The sequence below is a fragment of the Oncorhynchus tshawytscha genome, linkage group LG33 (genome assembly GCF_018296145.1).
Source record: "Oncorhynchus tshawytscha isolate Ot180627B linkage group LG33, Otsh_v2.0, whole genome shotgun sequence".
Taxonomy (NCBI): domain Eukaryota; kingdom Metazoa; phylum Chordata; class Actinopteri; order Salmoniformes; family Salmonidae; genus Oncorhynchus; species Oncorhynchus tshawytscha.
In genome coordinates, this window is record NC_056461.1 from 19,097,689 (window position 1) to 19,116,928 (window position 19,240).

The 19,240-nt window shown below is 45.8% G+C and overlaps 1 protein-coding gene across 6 annotated transcripts in view; it reads right to left on the bottom strand.

Annotated features, from left to right (window-relative positions):
• The window catches only part of LOC112230934 (serine/threonine-protein kinase ULK1), a 48,372-nt gene that overhangs the window by 4,165 nt on the left and 24,967 nt on the right, over nt 1–19,240 (bottom strand). Inside the window, exons 7-23 of one of the 6 annotated variants that reach the window (XM_024397347.2) lie at nt 16,720–16,793; nt 16,503–16,604; nt 15,956–16,014; nt 15,549–15,631; nt 15,400–15,450; nt 15,167–15,255; nt 12,139–12,298; nt 11,860–11,923; nt 8,467–8,553; nt 7,230–7,364; nt 3,986–4,140; nt 3,253–3,503; nt 2,797–3,100; nt 1,278–1,400; nt 886–1,070; nt 521–699; nt 193–311 (exon numbers count right to left, since the gene is read on the bottom strand). In XM_024397347.2, the coding sequence (XP_024253115.1) occupies nt 193–311; nt 521–699; nt 886–1,070; nt 1,278–1,400; nt 2,797–3,100; nt 3,253–3,503; nt 3,986–4,140; nt 7,230–7,364; nt 8,467–8,553; nt 11,860–11,923; nt 12,139–12,298; nt 15,167–15,255; nt 15,400–15,450; nt 15,549–15,631; nt 15,956–16,014; nt 16,503–16,604; nt 16,720–16,793 (2,220 nt within the window). Of the gene's footprint in view, nt 1–192; nt 312–520; nt 700–885; nt 1,071–1,277; nt 1,401–2,796; nt 3,101–3,252; nt 3,504–3,985; nt 4,141–7,229; nt 7,365–8,466; nt 8,554–11,859; nt 11,924–12,138; nt 12,302–15,166; nt 15,256–15,399; nt 15,451–15,548; nt 15,707–15,955; nt 16,015–16,502; nt 16,605–16,719; nt 16,794–19,240 lie in introns of all 6 variants that reach the window. The other 5 variants (XM_042311031.1, XM_024397346.2, XM_024397344.2 and 2 more) reach the window with 5 other exon arrangements.

The following is a 19,240-nucleotide window of genomic DNA, read 5'->3' on the forward strand; positions in this document are numbered from 1 at the left end:
AGGAGAGGGCTGAGAGTGGAGCAGTGTTCGTGTTGGAAATAGAGAGAGAGAGAGAGAGCAGTCCTACTCCACAGCAGGGTTGGGCTCAAGACATTTTTTTTCATGATACATCTGCCAGATGAGTGTAATGTTATATCCTTCTGTAAATGTTGGCTTTTAATCAGCCGTGTTCTTAAGTTTGTTGGGTCTCACCTTGTTTGACAGTAGCAGAGGGGTACAGTTTTCCCTGTTTGACGCGCTCCATGGCTGTGTGCAAGGCAGACGACAGAAGCTCTGCAGTCTTCATGTACAACACCAGCTGCTCCGCATAGCTGACACACACACACACAGATCAGAGTCATGATTTTGTAGCTGACGCTACAGTCATTGCCAAGTGTCTCTCAATCTCAAAGTGAACAGTAACCAAGTCTGACTCGCTTTTATCATCCATTTGTAAAGATCTCATATTCCCATGAAAAGGAAAGACTAGAGAAGTTGTTTCAGTAACAATGGTATAGCTTCACTAGCTGGAGGCTCTCACCTCCACTCCCGGCTGAGGGAGCTGATCTGGTCAGCCACTAGGCTTTGCTGCTGCAGGAGAGAGGGCGGAGAGGTGTCCCCGTGCTTCGCCCCAGCCCCCCTGACCCCTGCCACCTCCATCAGACAGCGGGCAAAGTCCAGGGTGAAGCGCAGGCTCCTCAGGGTGTCTGTGTGCTCCTGCTGCACTCAGACAGACAGAGGGAGAGAGACAAGGTCACGCACATCGGACGTCATAAAATATAGCCTACAGGGAGATGGGCGTTCTTCAAAACAGAGACCGAGATGGACAGAAAAAAATATGCAGAGACAAACTCAGAGAAACAGACAGCAGCAACCCCACATCCCAACCCCTACTCCCCCTCTCACCTCCATCAGTGTCTCCTCTGGCAGCTCAGGGGCCAGGAAGCTAACAGGTCCCCCCATGTTGGCCGTAATTGGGTCTGTGAAGCTGTAGCGTGGTCTGGAAGGACCCTCAAAGCCGTCCAGATAGGTGCCTGTCTGAAATCGGCTGGTAAAGGAACCCACTGGGCTTATGGAGCTGGAGGAGCCTGCTATAGAAATAAGTGTTTTGTGGTTAGAGAAAGTACCTCAGAACAGGCCCTTGATGGCAATTAGTCTAAACTGACAGTCATCCAAACTGACACAGAGTAGTGTATTGTGAATATCATTGCCACTAAGATCAGCATCCCTAGGACACTATAATGTATTTGGATGCTGTGTGGAGCAATGACACCTAGCTGCTGAGTCAATCATCTCACCTGAGAACTGTCTGGTCTTGGAGGTCTGTGGAGGGATGCTGCCGCTGGGTGGGGAGCCCACAGTGAACACCACCTGGGCTGGGAGGGCTGAGCCTGCTGCCATGGCTCCACCACCAGAGGGTGCTGAGGACAGCGAGACAGAACTCATCAGACATAACACAGGGAGGATGAATCACGGTAATGACCTAGCTACATGCAGTGGAGCAAGTTAGTAATTTACCCTGGTAGTTAGTTACTGCTTTAAAAGTCCAGAGCTGTAGAAACACATTTCAGTTCCTATAGAAAAAAGGAATGTTCCATTAGAGCAGAGTAGGCTTGGGTGGGCCCGGGTGGACAGAGCCCCACTAACTGGGGCCCTTCCAGGCCCACCAAATCAGATTGAGCAAAAACAAAAAAGAATACATAATTCTTTAAATAATACAGTCCTCAGCACATTAGGCCATTTAAAACCAGAGAAGTTGGTTCTATATGGCATCGATATGAGTCTGACAAAGTGTACATAGGATAATTTTGGTCATAAAGTCAGTCTCGTCTAAAACTGAGTTTTGTAAGTGAGTTTGTCACGACTTACTGGAGGGGTGGGTATGGATTACAATCATGCCCATTTGCCCATGCCCACTAATATGAGATAATCAGCTGTGCTGATTGCGCTGTGCGTGCTCTATCCAATCATAGCAGCCAGAACCTCCAGACAGTGAGACAGACCTGCCCAATACACGACGCCTCAGGCTTGTTTACATAAGACAACACCTCACCAATGTTATGTTGAAAGAACCCATAAGCCCTTTATGGAGTGCTCACTTGCTGATGTTTGATAGTGCCAATCACTCGAGTCTGTTGGAACTTAGCTAGCTGGAACTTGATTTTGGGCACTGATAAACAGTGCGCAGCTTGTGCTTTATTTAAGATAGTTTGGCAGCTTGCAGATGAAGTTGTAGACATGTTATTGTTCTCAGAAACCAGTTTTCAGCTCGCAGCCAGACTTTCCCTTCATGATAGATTTGAAGGAAGTTATTATTTCGAGGAAGTGGCTGGCCATGTGTTGCTACGGTGATTCAGTAGGGACAGACAACAGTACCTGCCATGATACGATATTCGAACATAGCACACCCACATCAAACCACATCCCCAAGCAAGTCGTTTGCCTTCAGTCATGGCCGCGTTTCTTAATGAACCACCAACACAAGGTCAAATCAGGAAGCACAGTCACCCATTAAAAAGTTTTTCTGTTGAAAACGACTCCTGTGGAACTTCACCCAATTGATACTGTGACCCCAGTCTAAAAAATAAGTGAGGAAATATGCACAGCTCTGCTGACCTTGGAAGCTCCAAATTCTAACCCTCAAACAGATCTATACGGAGTGACCCACATCCATACAAAGGAAAACAGAGTCAGTCACTGTGATATTATCTATCTAGTCAACCTCGGTTGGTGAACAGAACAGCTCTTTATGCTTTAGTCATGCAGGTAGACAATGACTGAAGGGTAAAACTTGGTGAATAGGTCTACTATGCTCACCTGTGATGTCTCTGTTTGAGCTGAGGTTCTCAGTGCTGCCGTGCTCCCCCAGCGGTCCTCCAAACGCAGCCATCAGCAGCATGTCAGACAGACGACCTGCACTCTGAGACCTGCCGAAGCTCTTGTTGTCTTCTGTAGTCCTCTGGCTGTATTGCCCAAGCTGGCCAGTAGGAGGCTGTCCTGGGTACCTGTGGTTTGAGGCAGCCTTGCTGCCGGGCGGGGCCAGAACCATACCCTGCTGGGCCAAGAAAGTCACCAGGTTGGGGGAGCTGGGAGGTTTGGGGAACTCAAAGGGTGGTATGGCCTGTGGACAGGATATCAGTGTCAGATGCAGAAGTAGAGTCGAGAGACTATAGACAGTGGAATTGATTGTTTAAAGCAATAGTACAATTGCTGAATAGTTCAGTTCTCTAAAACACAGGCGTTGTCCTAGCTGTGTCCAAAACATGAACTCACTCTAGAGGGGGATCCCAGGATGGTGGGGAGGGGGCTGCGCTGCATGAGTTCACTCAGCCTGGGGGAGGAGTGCAGGGGCCGCATAGCCATCATGCCTGCCTGCAGGTTGGCCACCACGGGGTCAGAGTGCTGCTTCCTGATCTTCTGCCTGCCGCCACCACCCGTGGCCTCCAGGAGACAGGGGGCGCTGTGGAGCCGGGTGCCCAGGCCTTGCTGCTGAGGGGGAGGCCGTGTGTCGGGGAATTGGAGAGCTGGAGATGGACAGGGGTTAAAAGTTACAGCACAATGTTATCTTTACATTATCAAGATGAGTATAACTATACAGCTGAAAGAAAGACACAGGGAAGTAAAACATCTAAAGGTGATGGTTCCTTTAAGTCAGGTTAAAACCCCTCTGATCAAGACAACAGGAAGTGAACAGCCTTGGTCTACCACAGAGCAACTCCCCAATGCCCCTGACCAGTTTAACCATTTCCACCACTAACAAAACACTAAAACAGTCAGCCCAAAATTTGGCGCGACAGACAGGGAAGGAGGGAGGGCAACCCCGGATTCCCACCTCCGCTCCGCGACCCCCTTGCTGCCCGTGTCCAACGGGCGTGCTTACCCTGGCAGCTCAGGGATGGTGCCCACTTCAGACACAGAGGGAGACAAGAGAGGGGAACAACAAAAAAGGAGGGGAAAGAAAGAAGAGGGGACATTTTGACACATCAATGCACTCTAGCAAACATACCTTGATGAGGAAGCTGGAAGGGTCTGGACCCTCCTACAAACAGCCTGCAGGGGCCAGCCAAGGTCCCGTGGCCTCCTGGGTAAGGTAGCGATGGGCCAGTCCTCCCGAATCTCAGGGAACTATTGCTGCTGCAGCCGCGCACCAGCGTACACAGCCTGTGGCGGGAGGAGGAACATAGTCACAAAATAAGACAATATTCCCTGTTATCTCCAAGCTAGCAATGTTACTACTATGCCACAGAAGAGACTGTGTGTTTATATAAGCTTGTGTGTGTAAGTAATGCATGTCAATGTATACTGAGTGTACAAAACATTAAGGACACCTGATCTTTCCATGACAGACTGACCAGGTGAATCCAGGTGAAAGCTATGATCCCTGATTGATGTCACTTGTTAAATCCACTTCAATCAGTGTAGATGAATTGTATTTTTTATTTTTATTTAAACTTGATTTAACTAGACAAATCAGTTAATAACAAATTCTTATTTACAATGACGGCCTACCCCGGCCAAACCCTAACGACGCTGGGCCAATTGTGCGCCTCCCTATGGGACCCCCAATCACGGCCGGTTGTGTTACAGCCTGGAATCGAACCAGGGCCTGTAGTAACGCCTCTAGCACAGAGTTAAGTGCTTTTGAACGGGCTATGTTAGTAGGTTCCAGGCGCACAGGTTTGTGTCAAATGCGCCGAATAGAACAGCTGTAGACCTTACAGTGAAATGCTTACTTACAAGCCCTTAACCAACAACGCAGTTAAGAAAAATGTTAAGTAAAAAAAAAATCAAAAAATCAAAGTAACAAATAATTCAAGAGCAGCAGTAAAATAACAGTAACGAGGCTATATACAGGGGGTACCGGTACAGAGTCAATGTGCCGGTTAGTCGAGGTAATTGAGGTAATATGTACATGTCGGTAAGAGTTAAAGTGAGAGTAGCAGCAGAGTAAAAGAGGGGAGGGGCAATGCAAATAGTCTGGGTAGGCATTTGATTAGCTGTTCAGGAGTCTTATGGCTTGGGGGTAGAAGCGGTTAAGAAGCCTTTTGGATATAGACTTGACGCTCCGCTACCACTTGTCGTGCATTAGCAGGAGGAACAGTCTATGACTAGGGTGGCTGGAGTCCATATGCACTACCTGAGGCCATATGCACTACCCTCTGTAGTGCCTTGCGGTTGGAGGCCGAGCAGTTGCCATACCAGGCAGTGATGTAACCCGTAAGAATGCTCTCGATGGTGCAGCTGTAGAACTTTTTGAGGATCTGAATATCCATGCCAAATCTTTTCAGTCCCCTGAGGGGGAATAGGATTTGTTGTGCCCTCTTCACGACTGTCTTGGTGTGTTTGGACCATGATAGTTTGTTGGTGATGTGGACACCAAGGAACTTGAAGCTCTCAACCTGCTCCACTTCAGCCCTGTCGATGAGAATGGGGGCGTGCTCGGTCCTCCTTTTCCTGTCGTCCACAATCTTGATCACGTTGAGGGAGAGGTTGTTGTCCTGGCACCACACAGCCAGGTCTCTGATCATCATTGTCGGTGATCAGATCTACCACTGTTGTGTCATTGGCAAACTTAACGATGGTGTTGGATTCGTGCCTGGCCATGTAGTCATGAGTGAACAGGGAGTACAGGAGGGGCCTGAGCACGTACCCCAGAGGGGCCCCTGAGTTGAGGATCAGCGTGGCGGATGTGTTGCTACCTACCCTTACCACCTGGGGGCATCCCATCAGGAAGTCCAGGATCCAGTTGCAGAAGGTGTTTTGTCCCAGGGTGATGAGCTTTGAGGGTACTATGCTGTTGAACGCTGAGCTGTAGTCAATGAATAGCATTCTCACATAGGTGTTTCCTTTTGTCTAGGTTGGAAAGGTCAGTGTGGAGTGCAATAGAGATTGCATCATCTGTGGATCTGTCGGCGCAGTATGCAAATTATTCTGGGATGATGTTGTTGCTGTGAGCCATGGCTACAGCCGTGAGTGCTATGGGTCAGTGGTCATTTAGGCAGGTTGCCTTAGTGTTCTGGGGCACAGGGACTATGGTGGTCTGCTTAAAACATGTTGGTATTACAGACTCAGTCTGGGACAGGTTGAAAATGTCAGTGAAGACACTTGCCAGTTGGTCAGCGCATGCTCGGAGTACACGTCCTTTAGTTTTTGCTTGTAAGCAGGAATCAGGAGGATAGAATTATGGTCAGATTTGCCAAATGGAGAACGAAGGAGAGCTTAAAATCGCGTCTCTGGTTGCACATTTAACATGCTGGTAGAAATTAGGTAGAACGGATTTAAGTTTGCCTGCATTAAATTCCCCGGCCACTAGGAACACCGCCTCTGTATGAGCATTCGAGTGCGGACTTAGTGGCAGCATCGGTTTGTGGTGGTAAATAGACAGCTACGAAGAATATAGATGAAAACTCTTGGTAAATAGTGTGGTCTACAGTTTATCTGGAGATACTCCACCAAAACCTCGAGACTTCCTTACTATTACATTTTGTGCACAAGCTGTTGTTTACAAATATACATAGACCGCCACCCCTTGTCTTACCAGAGATGGCTGTTCTATCCTGCCGATACAGCGTAAAACCCACCAGCTGTATGTTATTCATCTCGTTGTTCAGCCATGACTCATTGAAACATAAGATATTACAGTTTTTATTGTCCCGTTGGTAGGAAATACATGATCGTAGTTCGTCTATTTATTATCCAATGATTGTACGTTGGCTAATAGGATCGATGTTAAAGGCAGATTACCCACTCGCCGTCGGATCCTTACAAGGCACCTGGGCCTATGTCCCCGATATCTCTGTCTCTTTCTCCTGCGAATGACGGGGATGGGGGCCTTGTCGGGTGTCTGAAATAAATCCTTTGTGTCAGACTCGTTACAGAAAAAATCTTCTTCCAGTACGAGGTGAGTAATCACTGTCCTGATATCTAGAAGCTCTTTTCGGTCATAAGAGACAGTGGCAGAAACATTAAATACAAAATAAGTTACAAATAACGCAAAAACACACACAATAGCACAATTGGTTAGGGGACCGTAATCCAGCGCTATCAAGAACTGCAATGCTGCTGGTTTTCTCACGTTCAACAGCTTCAGTGTGTATCAGAAATGGTCTACTACCCAAAGGACATCGACACCATGTAGAGTCCATGCCCTGACGAATTGAGGTTGTTCTGAGGGCAAAAGGGGTGTGTGCAACTCAATATTAGGAAGGTGTCCTTAATGTCTTGTACACTCAGTGTATGTATATACTGACTGTGGGGAGCCATCATGGCTGAGGGAATGAAGGTTCTGCTCCATGCGCTGGTAGTTGGGGACCTGAGTGGGAACGGGAATGGGCACCGACTGACCGTAGTTACCACAGTTACTGCCAGAGAACTCACTTGGCCGACTGAAAGAAGAGAGAAAGCGGGAGCTACGTTTAACCATTCCCTGTCTAATCAATGCATTAACAAAGAGAGTGAAACAGCAAAAATACTGAGAGAATATTAACAGACAAAACATTATGTAATAGTGAGTGAAAGATAGAGCCCTTGATTTGTGATTGCTTTGGTAAAGAGGGGAGATGATTATGATCAGATTGACCTACTGAATAGTGCTGGGAATTGCCAGGGACCTCATGACACAATATTATCACAATACTTAGGTGCTGATACTATGTGTATTGTGATTATCACAATTCTATATGGATTCCGATTTGATAATGCAATTTTATTGCTATTTGATGTTCCAAAAATATTGCTCACTGCTGCAGAGAGAAAATTAGTTTTAAATCAGTCATGGAAATAAGAGCTGAAATATTGGCTCACTATTTTTTTTTAATATTGATTTTTTTTGCTGTGTAGATTGATGAGGAAAACAAATCATTTAATACATTTTAGAATAAGGCTGGAACGTAACAAAATGTGGAAAAAGTCAAGGGGTCTGAAAACTTCCCAAATGCACTGTAGTAGGTCTAGCCTGTAGAACGGGATCCTGCTCTTTTTAATTAAGGCCATCAAAACTCTGTTCTCTCACACAATTGCATTGCCTATAGAAATGTTGCGCAACATGAGCTCATGGGCTCACCTGAAGTATTTGATAAGACTACATTTGCTGATGTCAGAGTGATTAGAGCGACAGAGAGCTGAGTACCAGGCAGTTAGCAAGTTTGGTAGGCTACTAAATGACCATCAGCAGCATCAGAGACTAAACGATCACGTGGAATTTGACTGCGGTCATGACTTGTGACCGCCGGTGTGGCGGTAATATGGTCACCGTAACAGCCGTACCCATCACTACTACTGACCTAACACCTTTTTGTCATCAAGCCTTACAAACGAATCCCCCTACTCTAGAAGGATATCATTGGCCTGGGCTTCCAGTGCACAATACACATTGACTCACCCAGCTGCCAGAGTGAGGGAACTAGCATTACCATGTCATGGCTTTAGTATGTCTGAACACTGAGAATAAGTGAATCCCTTTCCAGTGAGAGTGTGATCAGAACTTACCTGATGGGACTGCGGGAGCCACTGTAGGAGGGGGAGTGGGGTGGGGTCTTGCCCTGACTGCCCAGGCCACCAGAGGCCAGTAGAGAGCTGAGGAGGAGGAGACAAGAGTTTAGTGGCTCTAATATATTATTAATAAGTAGGATTGTTCTTTTAAGCCGGTTTCACATTGGCATTTCCCAACAGCATTGTGTACAGGGTTTTGGAACAGGAACAGCTGAGCTATAGATAGATCGCAAAAATAGAAACGTCCCTTTTTCAGGACCCTGTCTTTCAAAGATAATTCGTAAAAATCCAAATAACTTCACAGATCTTCATTGTAAAGTGTTTAAACACGTTTCCCATGCTTGTTCAATGAACCATAAACAATTAATGAACATGCACCTGTGGAACGGTCGTTAAGACACTAACAGCTTTCATTCTATAGCTTTTTCTTCTTTTTAAATTGTAAGCCATGTTTTCAGCACTTTTATTTCCTGACTGATCAAAATGTATTTTCCCATGCTATCTCGTCTCTCTGCAGCAGACTTATACCAAGCAATATGTTTGAAACATCAAAGGCAATTAAGGTCACAGTTATGAAAACGTAGGACACTAAAGAGGCCTTTCTACTGACTCTGAAAAACACCAAAAGATGCCCAGGGTCCCTGCTCATTTGCGTGAACCAGCCTTAGGAATGCTGATGTGGCCAGGGTAAAAAATTGCAATATCCGTACTGTGAGATGCCTAAGACAGCGCTACAGGGAGACAGGATGGACAGCTGATCATCCTCGCAGTGGCAGACCACGTGTAACGTGTAACACCTGCACAGGATCGGTACATCAGAACATCATACCTGCGGGACAGGTACAGGATAGCAACAACAACTACCCAAGTTACACCAGGAACGCAAAATCCCTCCATCAGTGCTCAGACTCTCTGCAATAGGCTGAGAGAGGCTGGACTGAGGGCTTGTAGGCCTGTTGTAAGGCAGCTCCTCACCAGACATCACCGGCAACAAAGTCACATATGGGCACAAAACCACCGTCGCTGGACCAGACAGGACAAGCAAAAAGTGCTCTTCACTGACAAGTCGCGGTTTTGTCTCACCAGGGGTGATGGTTGGATTCGCGTTTATCGTTGAAGGAATGAGCGTTACATCGAGGCCTGTACTCTGGAGCGGGATCGATTTGGAGGTGGAGGGTCCGTCATGGTCTGGGGCGGTGTGTCACAGCACCATCGGCTGAGCTTGATGTCATTGCAGGCAATCTCAACGCTATGCGTTACCTCCTCCCTCATGTGGTACCCTTCCTGCAGGCTCATCTTGACATGACCCTCCAGCATGACAATGCCACCAGCCATACTGCTCGTTCTGTGCACGATTTCCTGCAAGACAGAAATGTCAGTGTTCTGCCATGGCCAGCGAAGGGCTCGGATCTCAATCGCATTGAGCACGTCTGGGATCTGATGGATGTGAGGGCTAGTGCCATTCCCCCCCCAGAAATGTCCGGGAACTTGCAGGTGCCTTGGTGGAAGAGTGGGGTAACATCTCACAGCAAGAACTGGCAAGTCTGGTGCAGTCCATGAGGAGGAGATGCACTGCAGTACTTAATGCAGCTGGTGACCACACCAGATACTGACTGTTACTTTTTATTTTGACCCCCCTTGTTCAGGGACACATTATTCCATTTCTGTAAGTCACATGTCTGTGGAACTTGTTCAGTTTATGTCTCAGTTGTTGAATCGTGTTATGTTCATACAAATATTTACACATGTTAAGTTTGCTGAAAATAAACGCAGTTGACAGTGAGAGGACATTTCTTTTTTTGCTGAGTTTATATCTATATTTTTTACAAATCGATAGTTGGAATAAAAGTATCAATATACACTGAACAAAAATATAAACGCAACATGTAAAGTGCTGGTCCCATGTTTCATGAGCTGAAGATCCCAGAAGTGTTCCATACGCACAAAAATATAATTTCTCTCAAATTTTGGCCACAAATTTGTTAACATCCCTGTTAGTGAGCATTTCTCCTTTGCCAAGATAACCCGTCCACCTGACAGGTGAGGCATACCAAGAAGCTGATTAAACAGCATGATCATTACACAGGTGCAGCTTGTGCTGGGGACCATAAAAGGCCATAACACAATGCCACACAACACAATGAAACAGATGTCTCAAATTGAGGGAGCATGCAATTGGCATCCTGACTGCAGGAATGTCCACCAGAGCTGTTGTCAGATAATTTCTCTACCAACATCGTTTTAGAGAATTTGGCAGTACGACCAACCGGTCTCACAACCACAGACGTAACCACGCCAGCCCAAGACCTCCACATCCGGCTTCTTCACCTGCGGGGTTGCCTGAGACGAGCCACCTTGACAACTGATGAAACGGTGGGTTTGCACAACTGAAGAATTTCTGCACAGACTATCAGAAACCGCCTCAGGGAAGCTCATCTGCACGCTCGTTGTCCTCATCAGGGTCTTGACCGGACTGCAGTTCAACATCGAAACCGAAACTGATTTCAGGGGGCAAATGCTCACTGTTGATGGCCACTGGCACGTTGGAGAAGTGTCCTCTTCAAGGATTAATCCTGGTTTCAATTGTACCGGGCAGATGGCGTGTGGGCGACCGGTTTGCTGATGTCAAAGTTGTGAACAGAGTGCCCCATGGTGGTGGTGTTATGGTATGGGCAGGCATAAGCCACGGAAAACGAACACAATTACATTTTATCGATGGCAATATGAAACCGATTTCATATATGAATGCACAAAGATACCGTGACAAGATCCTGAGGCCCATTGTTGTGCCTTTCATCCGCCGCCATCACGTGATGTTTCAGCATGATAATGCACAGCCCCATGTCGCAAGGATCTGTAGACAATTCCTAGAAGCTAAAAATGTCTCGGTTCTTCCATGGCCTGCATACTCACCCATTCATTAAGCATGTTTGGGATGCTATGTATCGACGTGTACGACAGCGTGTTCCAGTTCCAGCCAATATCCAGCAACTTCACATAGCCATTGAAAAGGAGTGGGACAACATTCCACAATCAACAGCCTGATCAACTCTATGTGAAGATGTGTTGTGCTGCAAGAGGAAAATGGTGGTCACACAAAATACTGAGTGGTTTTCTGATCCACGGCCCTACCTTTTATTAAAGGTTTCTATGACCAACAGATGCATATCTGTATTACCAGTCATGTGAAATCCAGAGATTAGGGCCTAATTAATTTATTTCAAGTGACTTGATTTCCTTTATATGAACTGTAATTCAGTAAAATCTTTGAAATTGTTGCAGGTTGCGTTTATATTTTTGTTCAGTGTAAAATCATCCTAAATAATATTACGATATGTAACTGTATCGATTTTTGCCCCCATCTCTAAAGACCATGTCCATTAAACTCACCTGCTGTTCATCAGACTGTCGTGGAACACCTTCCCAGTAGGCCCGTCACAGGTGAGCTCACCTGCTGAGAAACCATAGCAACATGTCAAAGAGGAATGACCATACAGCCAAACTGATGAACCTCAGAATCATCTCAGAAAGTGGACTACACTGCTATTGTACCTTCAGAATGAAAGTAATCAAAACAACTTCTCTCACAACCTCTGGATTCTATACACATTACAGACTGAAGAGCAACAAGAACACCACTTAGTGGTTGAGGAATGAGGATGCGCTTACTGGGAAAGTGGACGGGCACCATTACAAAGTCGTCTGTGTCACAAGAGGAGTTCTTGCTGCTGCAGCCACCTCCAGATGAGTCCTTGAGGAGAAGGCCAGGGGCATCCTGGGTAGGGGAGGCAAGGGTCTTGGTGCGGAGCTGCTGGACCTCAGCCAGAGACTGCTGCAGAGAGAGAGAGAGAGAGAGAGAGGAACTATGACCACAGCACTGACTCTGAACAACCCACTATATAGTACACTAATGTTCAAAAGGCTGGGGTCACTTAGAAATGTCCTTGTTTTTGAAAGAAGAGCAAACAGGCTCAAACCAGAATAGAAAGAGTGGGAGACCCCGGTGCACAACTGAGCAAGAGGACAAGTACATTAGAGTGTCTAGTTTGAGAAACAGATGCCTCACAAGTACTCAACTAGCAGCTTCATTAAATAGTACCCGCAAAAACACCAGTCTCAATGTCAACAGTGAATTGGCGACTCCGGGATGCTGGCCTTTTAGGCAAAGTTCCTCTGTCCAGTATTTGTGTTCTTTTGCCCATCTTAATCTTTTCTTTTTATTGGCCAGTGAAATTGCTTTTGATTTACAACTCTGCCTAGAAGGCCAGCATCCCAGAGTCTCCAGACATTTCACGTGTTTTCATGGGTGATTCACTTCGACAACTGTGATGCAAGACCAGGCCAGCCATCAACAAGACAGCTGGCAGCGATCAGAGAGGTTTGGCACAAGTGGGTGGAGTGCCTGCCACTCATCTATAACCCAAGTCCAGACATCACAGTGGATGAGCATCTGGTCGCTTTTAGGGGACGCTGCCCTTTCAAACAGTACATGCCAAGCCAACCGTCTAAATATGGAATAAAGATATGGGCAGCATGTAATGCCAGGACAAGTTATGCCTGGAACATGCAGGTTTACACCAGGAAAAAAAGGAACCCCAAAAGGAACCAGGGGAAGCGGGTAGTCCTGGAAATGACTGCAGGTCTCCAGGGGCACAACATGTGACAATTTTGTCACCTCATATGGTTTTGGTCAGGAGCAGCTCCAGAAGAAAATGACCACGGTGGGGACGGTCTGAAGGAACAAACCTGAGTTGCCTCCTGCCTTACTCACTACCAAAGACAGGGATCTTTTTTCCTGTAAATTTGCCTTCACCGATACACACACTCTTGTGTCCTACTGCCGAAGAAAGTGCTACTGATGACAACTCTGCACCGGGATGCCGCTGTGAGTACCTGGGAGGACAAGAAGCCCAACACTGTCCTGGAATACAACAGGAACAAGGAACAAAGGGGGTATGTTAATTTTTATCTTTCAAGTCTCATGTACTTTTTCTACTACCAGATTGTTTTATCTGCACCATAAAAATAAAGACATGTTGTTGTTTGGTGAAATGTTCGTTGAATTTGTGAATAATATGGAGTCAATTCTATTCATTTGAATATGTAAATATGTTTTAGATGTGATAAATTAAAAACGATGCAATTTGATGCAATTTTTCACATTACTATGCAAGACATGAAGTACCACTTGACTGTACTCATTATTTTATTTACTGATTGTTGCACTTTTGCAGGTTACTGGCACATACTCTTGTAAGAGGATGACGGCACGTTGGCCCATGGTGGTGTTCTTCAACATCCTAGATGTGTCGGCCAACAACGCATTTGTGGTGTGGATGGAGTTGAATCCAGGCTGAAAGCAGGGGAAATTCTTCAAGAGACGACTATTCCTAGAAGAGTTGGGGAAAGCCATGGTGGCACCCCTCATTCAAAGGCGCCAACACCATCCTCCAACACCATCCTCTGCTGGATTGGTGAAAGATATACAAGGGCCAGAAGCTAGATTTACGGGTGCCAGAGACGGAAGAGACAAAAGGAAGGAGGTACAATCTGTGTGCACCAAGAGATTTCAAAACGAGCATTAGGTGCCATAAATGCAGTGCATATATTTGCAAGGGACATGCAACACCACCATGTATTGTCCAACATATGCATGAGAACACACAAAATGTAACCACCATTGATTGAAGGATTTGTGAACATTTTAATGTTTTTGTTAGTAATACTGTTATTGATACTGTTGTTCTTTAATGTGTTCAGATATTAATTTTGTAATATGGTAAAGTTGTGAAAACTAAATACAGGCACAGACTGTGTGTGGAAAAATATTTAAGACAGACTCTCTCCAATACAACCTAACATTGCAGAGTTATGTGCATCCTTTCAAGCACACCCCTCTCATTAACGTGTGGTGAGTTATTCACAATTGTCGATGAACAAATAAGGTTTTATATGTAAGATGGTTAAATAAAGAGCAAAATTATTGATTATTATTATTTGTGCCCTGGTCCTATAAGAGCCCTTTCTCGCTTCCCATAAGCCGGGTTGTGACAAAACTCACACTCATTCTTATGTTTAATAAATGTATCGTATAGTATGTGTGGGCCAGGCTTACAATGATGTCAAAAAACAACATTTGAGAGTGCACTGACCCTGGTGCTAGAGGGGGTACGCAGCTGGAAGTTGAATGTTTGAAGGGGTACGGGACTATAAAAAGTTTGGGAACCACTGCTGTAGACTGACCAGGTGAATCCAGGTGAAAGCTATGATCCCTTATTGATGTCAATCCACTTCATGAAGGGGAGGAGACAGGTTAAAGAAGGACTTTTAAGCAATTGAGACATGGATTGTGTATGTGTGCCATTCAGAGGGTGAGTGGGCGAGACCAAAGTTTTAAGTGCCTTTTAATGGGGTATGGTAGTAGGTGCCAAGCGCACTGGTTTGTGTCAAGAACTGCAACGCTGCTGGGTTTTTCACACTCAACAGTTTCCTGTGTGTATCAAGAACGGTTCTCCACCCAAAGAGCATCCAGCCAACTTGACACACATGTCGGAAACATTGGAGTCAACATGGGCCAACATCCCTGTGGAATGCTTTCGACACCTTGTGGAGTCCATGTCCCGACGAATCGAGGCTGTTCTGAGGGAAAAAGGGGTGCAAATTAATATTAGGAAAGTGTATACACACACACACTCACCAGTGGGGAGGCTAAATGTGAGTTGGAAGAGCTGCTACAGGAGCTTGCTGAAGCAGAGCTGGGAAAGCATGTCATGGTCACAGCAGGAGCTGTATCAAAGAAAAATATCAATATAAATTCTCAAAATAATAAATACATTCATTCATTTCTCACACTGTCCTCGTCATATGATAGATTGGTTCGAATGTTTCAATTAGGGTTGAGAAGATGGATGCATAAGGACCGTTACTCACTCTTCTTCATGGACGAGCTCGTCTCTAGGAAGGGGTGACAGAAGAACTCCTCTACAATGACAAGAGATAAAGATTGAAAGTGAGGAACTTGCTCCTCAATTTTAAATAATGAGCACTGGTTTGACCCCTGTGAGTGTGGCCCCACTGACCGAAGTCCATGCGGTCCTTGTGGTTGCGCTGCAGAAGACCCAGCAGCAGATTCCTCAGGTGACAGGAGGTCTCTCTGGGGATGCTGGGTGGGGAGCCAAAAGTCACCATGAATGCATGATGGTACTTCACTTTCCTGCTGTAACAATTGATCGGGGGCCTGTTTTGCATTTCCCCACAAATGGTTAATGTTAGGATTGTGGTAGCTGATCCTAATCAAATGTTAAAAGCAGTGCGTGAGACTGTGATAATCACAAGTAATTTGTAACATATCCTTTGGTCAAATCCAGTCTCCCACAGCATTAGTTAATTAACATGGAAGCACCATTCAATACACACTCTCATGTGAAAGGAATCTGTACTCTCTATCTCTAAAAACACACAACTACGAGAGCTGATCAACACTGACTTGGGGCTGAGGTTCTTGTTTTTCTCATAAAACAGCCGGAGGTCCTGGGGACTGCTAGCCTGTGGGTAGCACACACAGACAGATACACACAAATGTTAACAGAACAAATCAACTGTGCAAACTTCAGTGTTCGCATGCACACAAGTTAGTTTAAAAAGGGAGTGTAAAGATCTGAAGAGGAAACAGTCAGCTGATCCTGTCTGGCCAGTTTGGGTTACTCGCTTTCCTAAGAGCCTTAGGAAAGGCTGGATAAATAGTCTTGTTGTTTTAACTCTAGCTTGTCTACAGTTTGCAATCTCTCACATTATGTGGAAAGAAAAGCCAGTCTGTTCGGGCTAAGCCTAAGAGAAAACCAAAGCTGATTGCTGTCACGCCAGTCTTAAATATTGTATGACAAGTCAAAAACAAACTCTCTCGCTGAATGACCCCTTTCTGCATCGAGTGGATTCATTTTAACCATTCAAACACCGCCCCTTTGATTAAGCCTTTGAGACCGGTATATATGGGTATGATTTGAGTCCTATATCATGAGGACTATGGTGCTCACCTGAAACGGGGCTTTCCCAGTCAGACACTGGAACAAAATGGTACCGATGCTCCACAGGTCAGCCTTGGCATCATAGTTCTGAGACATGATGACTTCAGGTGCCTGGTGGATATGGGGGAAACATTTCAGAGATGCACACACGTCAGACACGGTACCTAATGGGACAGATACACACCCTCTGCCTGCCTATGGTCAGGCTGTAACTAGAGGTGCTCACCATGTACATAGGGGACCCACACAGAGTGGCAGCCATCATGTTGTTCTGAAGGTAGCGGGCAAACCCAAAGTCAGCTGGAGAGAGGGATAGAAGAAGAACAGTAAGGGGGGTGGAGACCACAGCTGTGCACTCAGATACTCAGCAAAACCTTGGGGCGATCACAAAATGTTTGCAGTGAGTGGAAAAATTTAATACCAGCTGGGAACGACTGGAGAGGTTACAGTGGAGAGAGAACTCAATTGATTTTCCACTGAGCCACCAAGAGGACCAGTGACTGGAAGTTTTGTAAGAGATTTTTGAAACCTGTCATCTTACTCTTAATTGACAGGCACTGGAACACCTTTAAATTATATTAGTAACGGTCCTACTTCAGAATATCACACGGTCACAGGGAAAACAAATCACCAGTGGTAGCTAAAAAGGCAATGAGAAATATCCACACAAAAACACATGTCGTCATCATCACCACTAACTAACTACAGTGTTGCACTGTTAACTTCCTTTCAAAGTGAGCGATCCACACACACACACAACTGTTTAAAGATGTACTATGCAGAAATCACTCTGCCATTTCCTGGTTGCTATAATTCTAATAGCTTGCCTAACTTCCGTTTATGTGACAAAACAAGCAAGTATAGTGTAGAGAATCATTGTACCATCTAAACTGCTGTTTGTGCGGGTGATCTTGGAGCTGAGCAACCTTCAACAGCGGCATGAGGATTATAACACTGTTGTGAGGTATGCTTCAGCCTTCACAAAGGCGATACATTCTGTCTGCAGGATAAATGGGCTTGAGAGGGATTAATATGAGTGAGTTTTAAACACATACAAAAAATGCTGCTCTTTTGTCTTCAGCCCTGCACTAATTCATTCATCACACAATTGTGATTATCAGCTATTACATGGGTGTCAATTAATTCGGTGGAAAGATGGAACTCTTGTCGCTATAATTTATATGATGCATTACAGTGCACGTGCATGCACCACCACACACACACACACACGAGAAGTATTCAGACCCCTTGACTTTTTCCACATTTTGTTATATTATAGCCTTATTCTGAAATTGATTCAATTGTTTTTTAATCAATTTGCCCCATAATGCAGGTATTTAGAAATGTTTGCAAATATATATATATATATATATATAATAATAATAATAATTAAAAAATATGTAAAAACGGAAATATTACATTTACATAAGTATTCAGGCCCTTTACTCAGTACTTTGTTGAAGCACCTTTGGCAGCAATTACAGCCTCGAGTCTCTTGGGTAGGATGCTACACAAGCTTGGCACACCTGTATTTGGGGAGTTTCTACCATTCTTCTCTGCAGATCCTTTCAAGCTTTGTCAGGTTGGATGGGGAGCGTCGCTGCACAGCTATTTTCAGGTCTATCCAGAGACGTTCGATTGGGTTGAAGTCTGTGCTCTGCCTGGGCCACTCAAGGACATTCAGAGACTTGTGTCGAAGCCACTCCTGCGTTATATTGGCTGTGTGCTTAGGGTCATTGTCTTGTTGGAAGGTGAACCTTTGCCCCAGTCTGAGGTCTTGAGCGCTCCAGGGCAGGTTTTCATCAAGGATCACTCTGTACTTTGCTCCGTTCATCTTTCCCTCGATCCTGACTAGTCTCTCAGTCCCTGCCGCTGAAAAACATCCCTACAGAATGACGCTGCCACCACCATGGTGCCAGGTTTCCTCCAGACGTGATGCTTGGCATTCAGGCCAAAAACAGTTCAATCTCGGTTTCATCAGACCAGAGAATCTAGTTTCTCATGGCCTGAGAGTCCTTAAGGTGTCTTATTGGCAAACTTCAAGCGGGCTGTCATGTGCCTTTTACTGAGGAGTGGCTTCGGTCTGGCCACCATCTCCACAGAGGAACTCTGGAGCTCTGTCAGAATGACCATTAGGTTCTTGATCTCCTCCCTGACCAAGGCCTTTCTCCCCCGATTGGGCGGCCAGCTCTAGGAAGAGTCTTGGTGATTCCAAACTTCTTCCATTTAAGAATGATGTGTCCACTGTGTTCTTCAGGACCTTCAATGCTGCAGACATTTTATTATTATTACCACCCCCCTTTTCCTCCCCGATTTTGATCTTGTCTCATCGCTGCAACTCCCCAATGGGCTCGAGAGGCAAAGGTCGAGTCATGTGTCCTCCGAAATATGACCTGCCAAACCCCGCTTCCTAACACCCACCCACTTAACCCGGTAGCCAGCGGCACCAATGTGTCGGAAGAAAACACCATTTACCTGACGACCGAGGTCAGTCTGCAAGCGCCCGGCCCGCCACAAGGAGTCGCTAGAGTGCATTGAGCAAAGTAAAGCACCCCCGGCCAAACCCTCCCCTAACCTGGGCGACACTGGGTCAATTGTGCGCCACCCTATGGAACTTCCGATCATGAACGGTTGTGATACAGCCCGGGATCAAACCCGGGTCTGTAGTGATGCCTCTAGCACTGTGATGCAGTGCCTTAGACCACTGCGCCACTCGGGAGGCCCTCTGCAGACATTTTTTGATACCC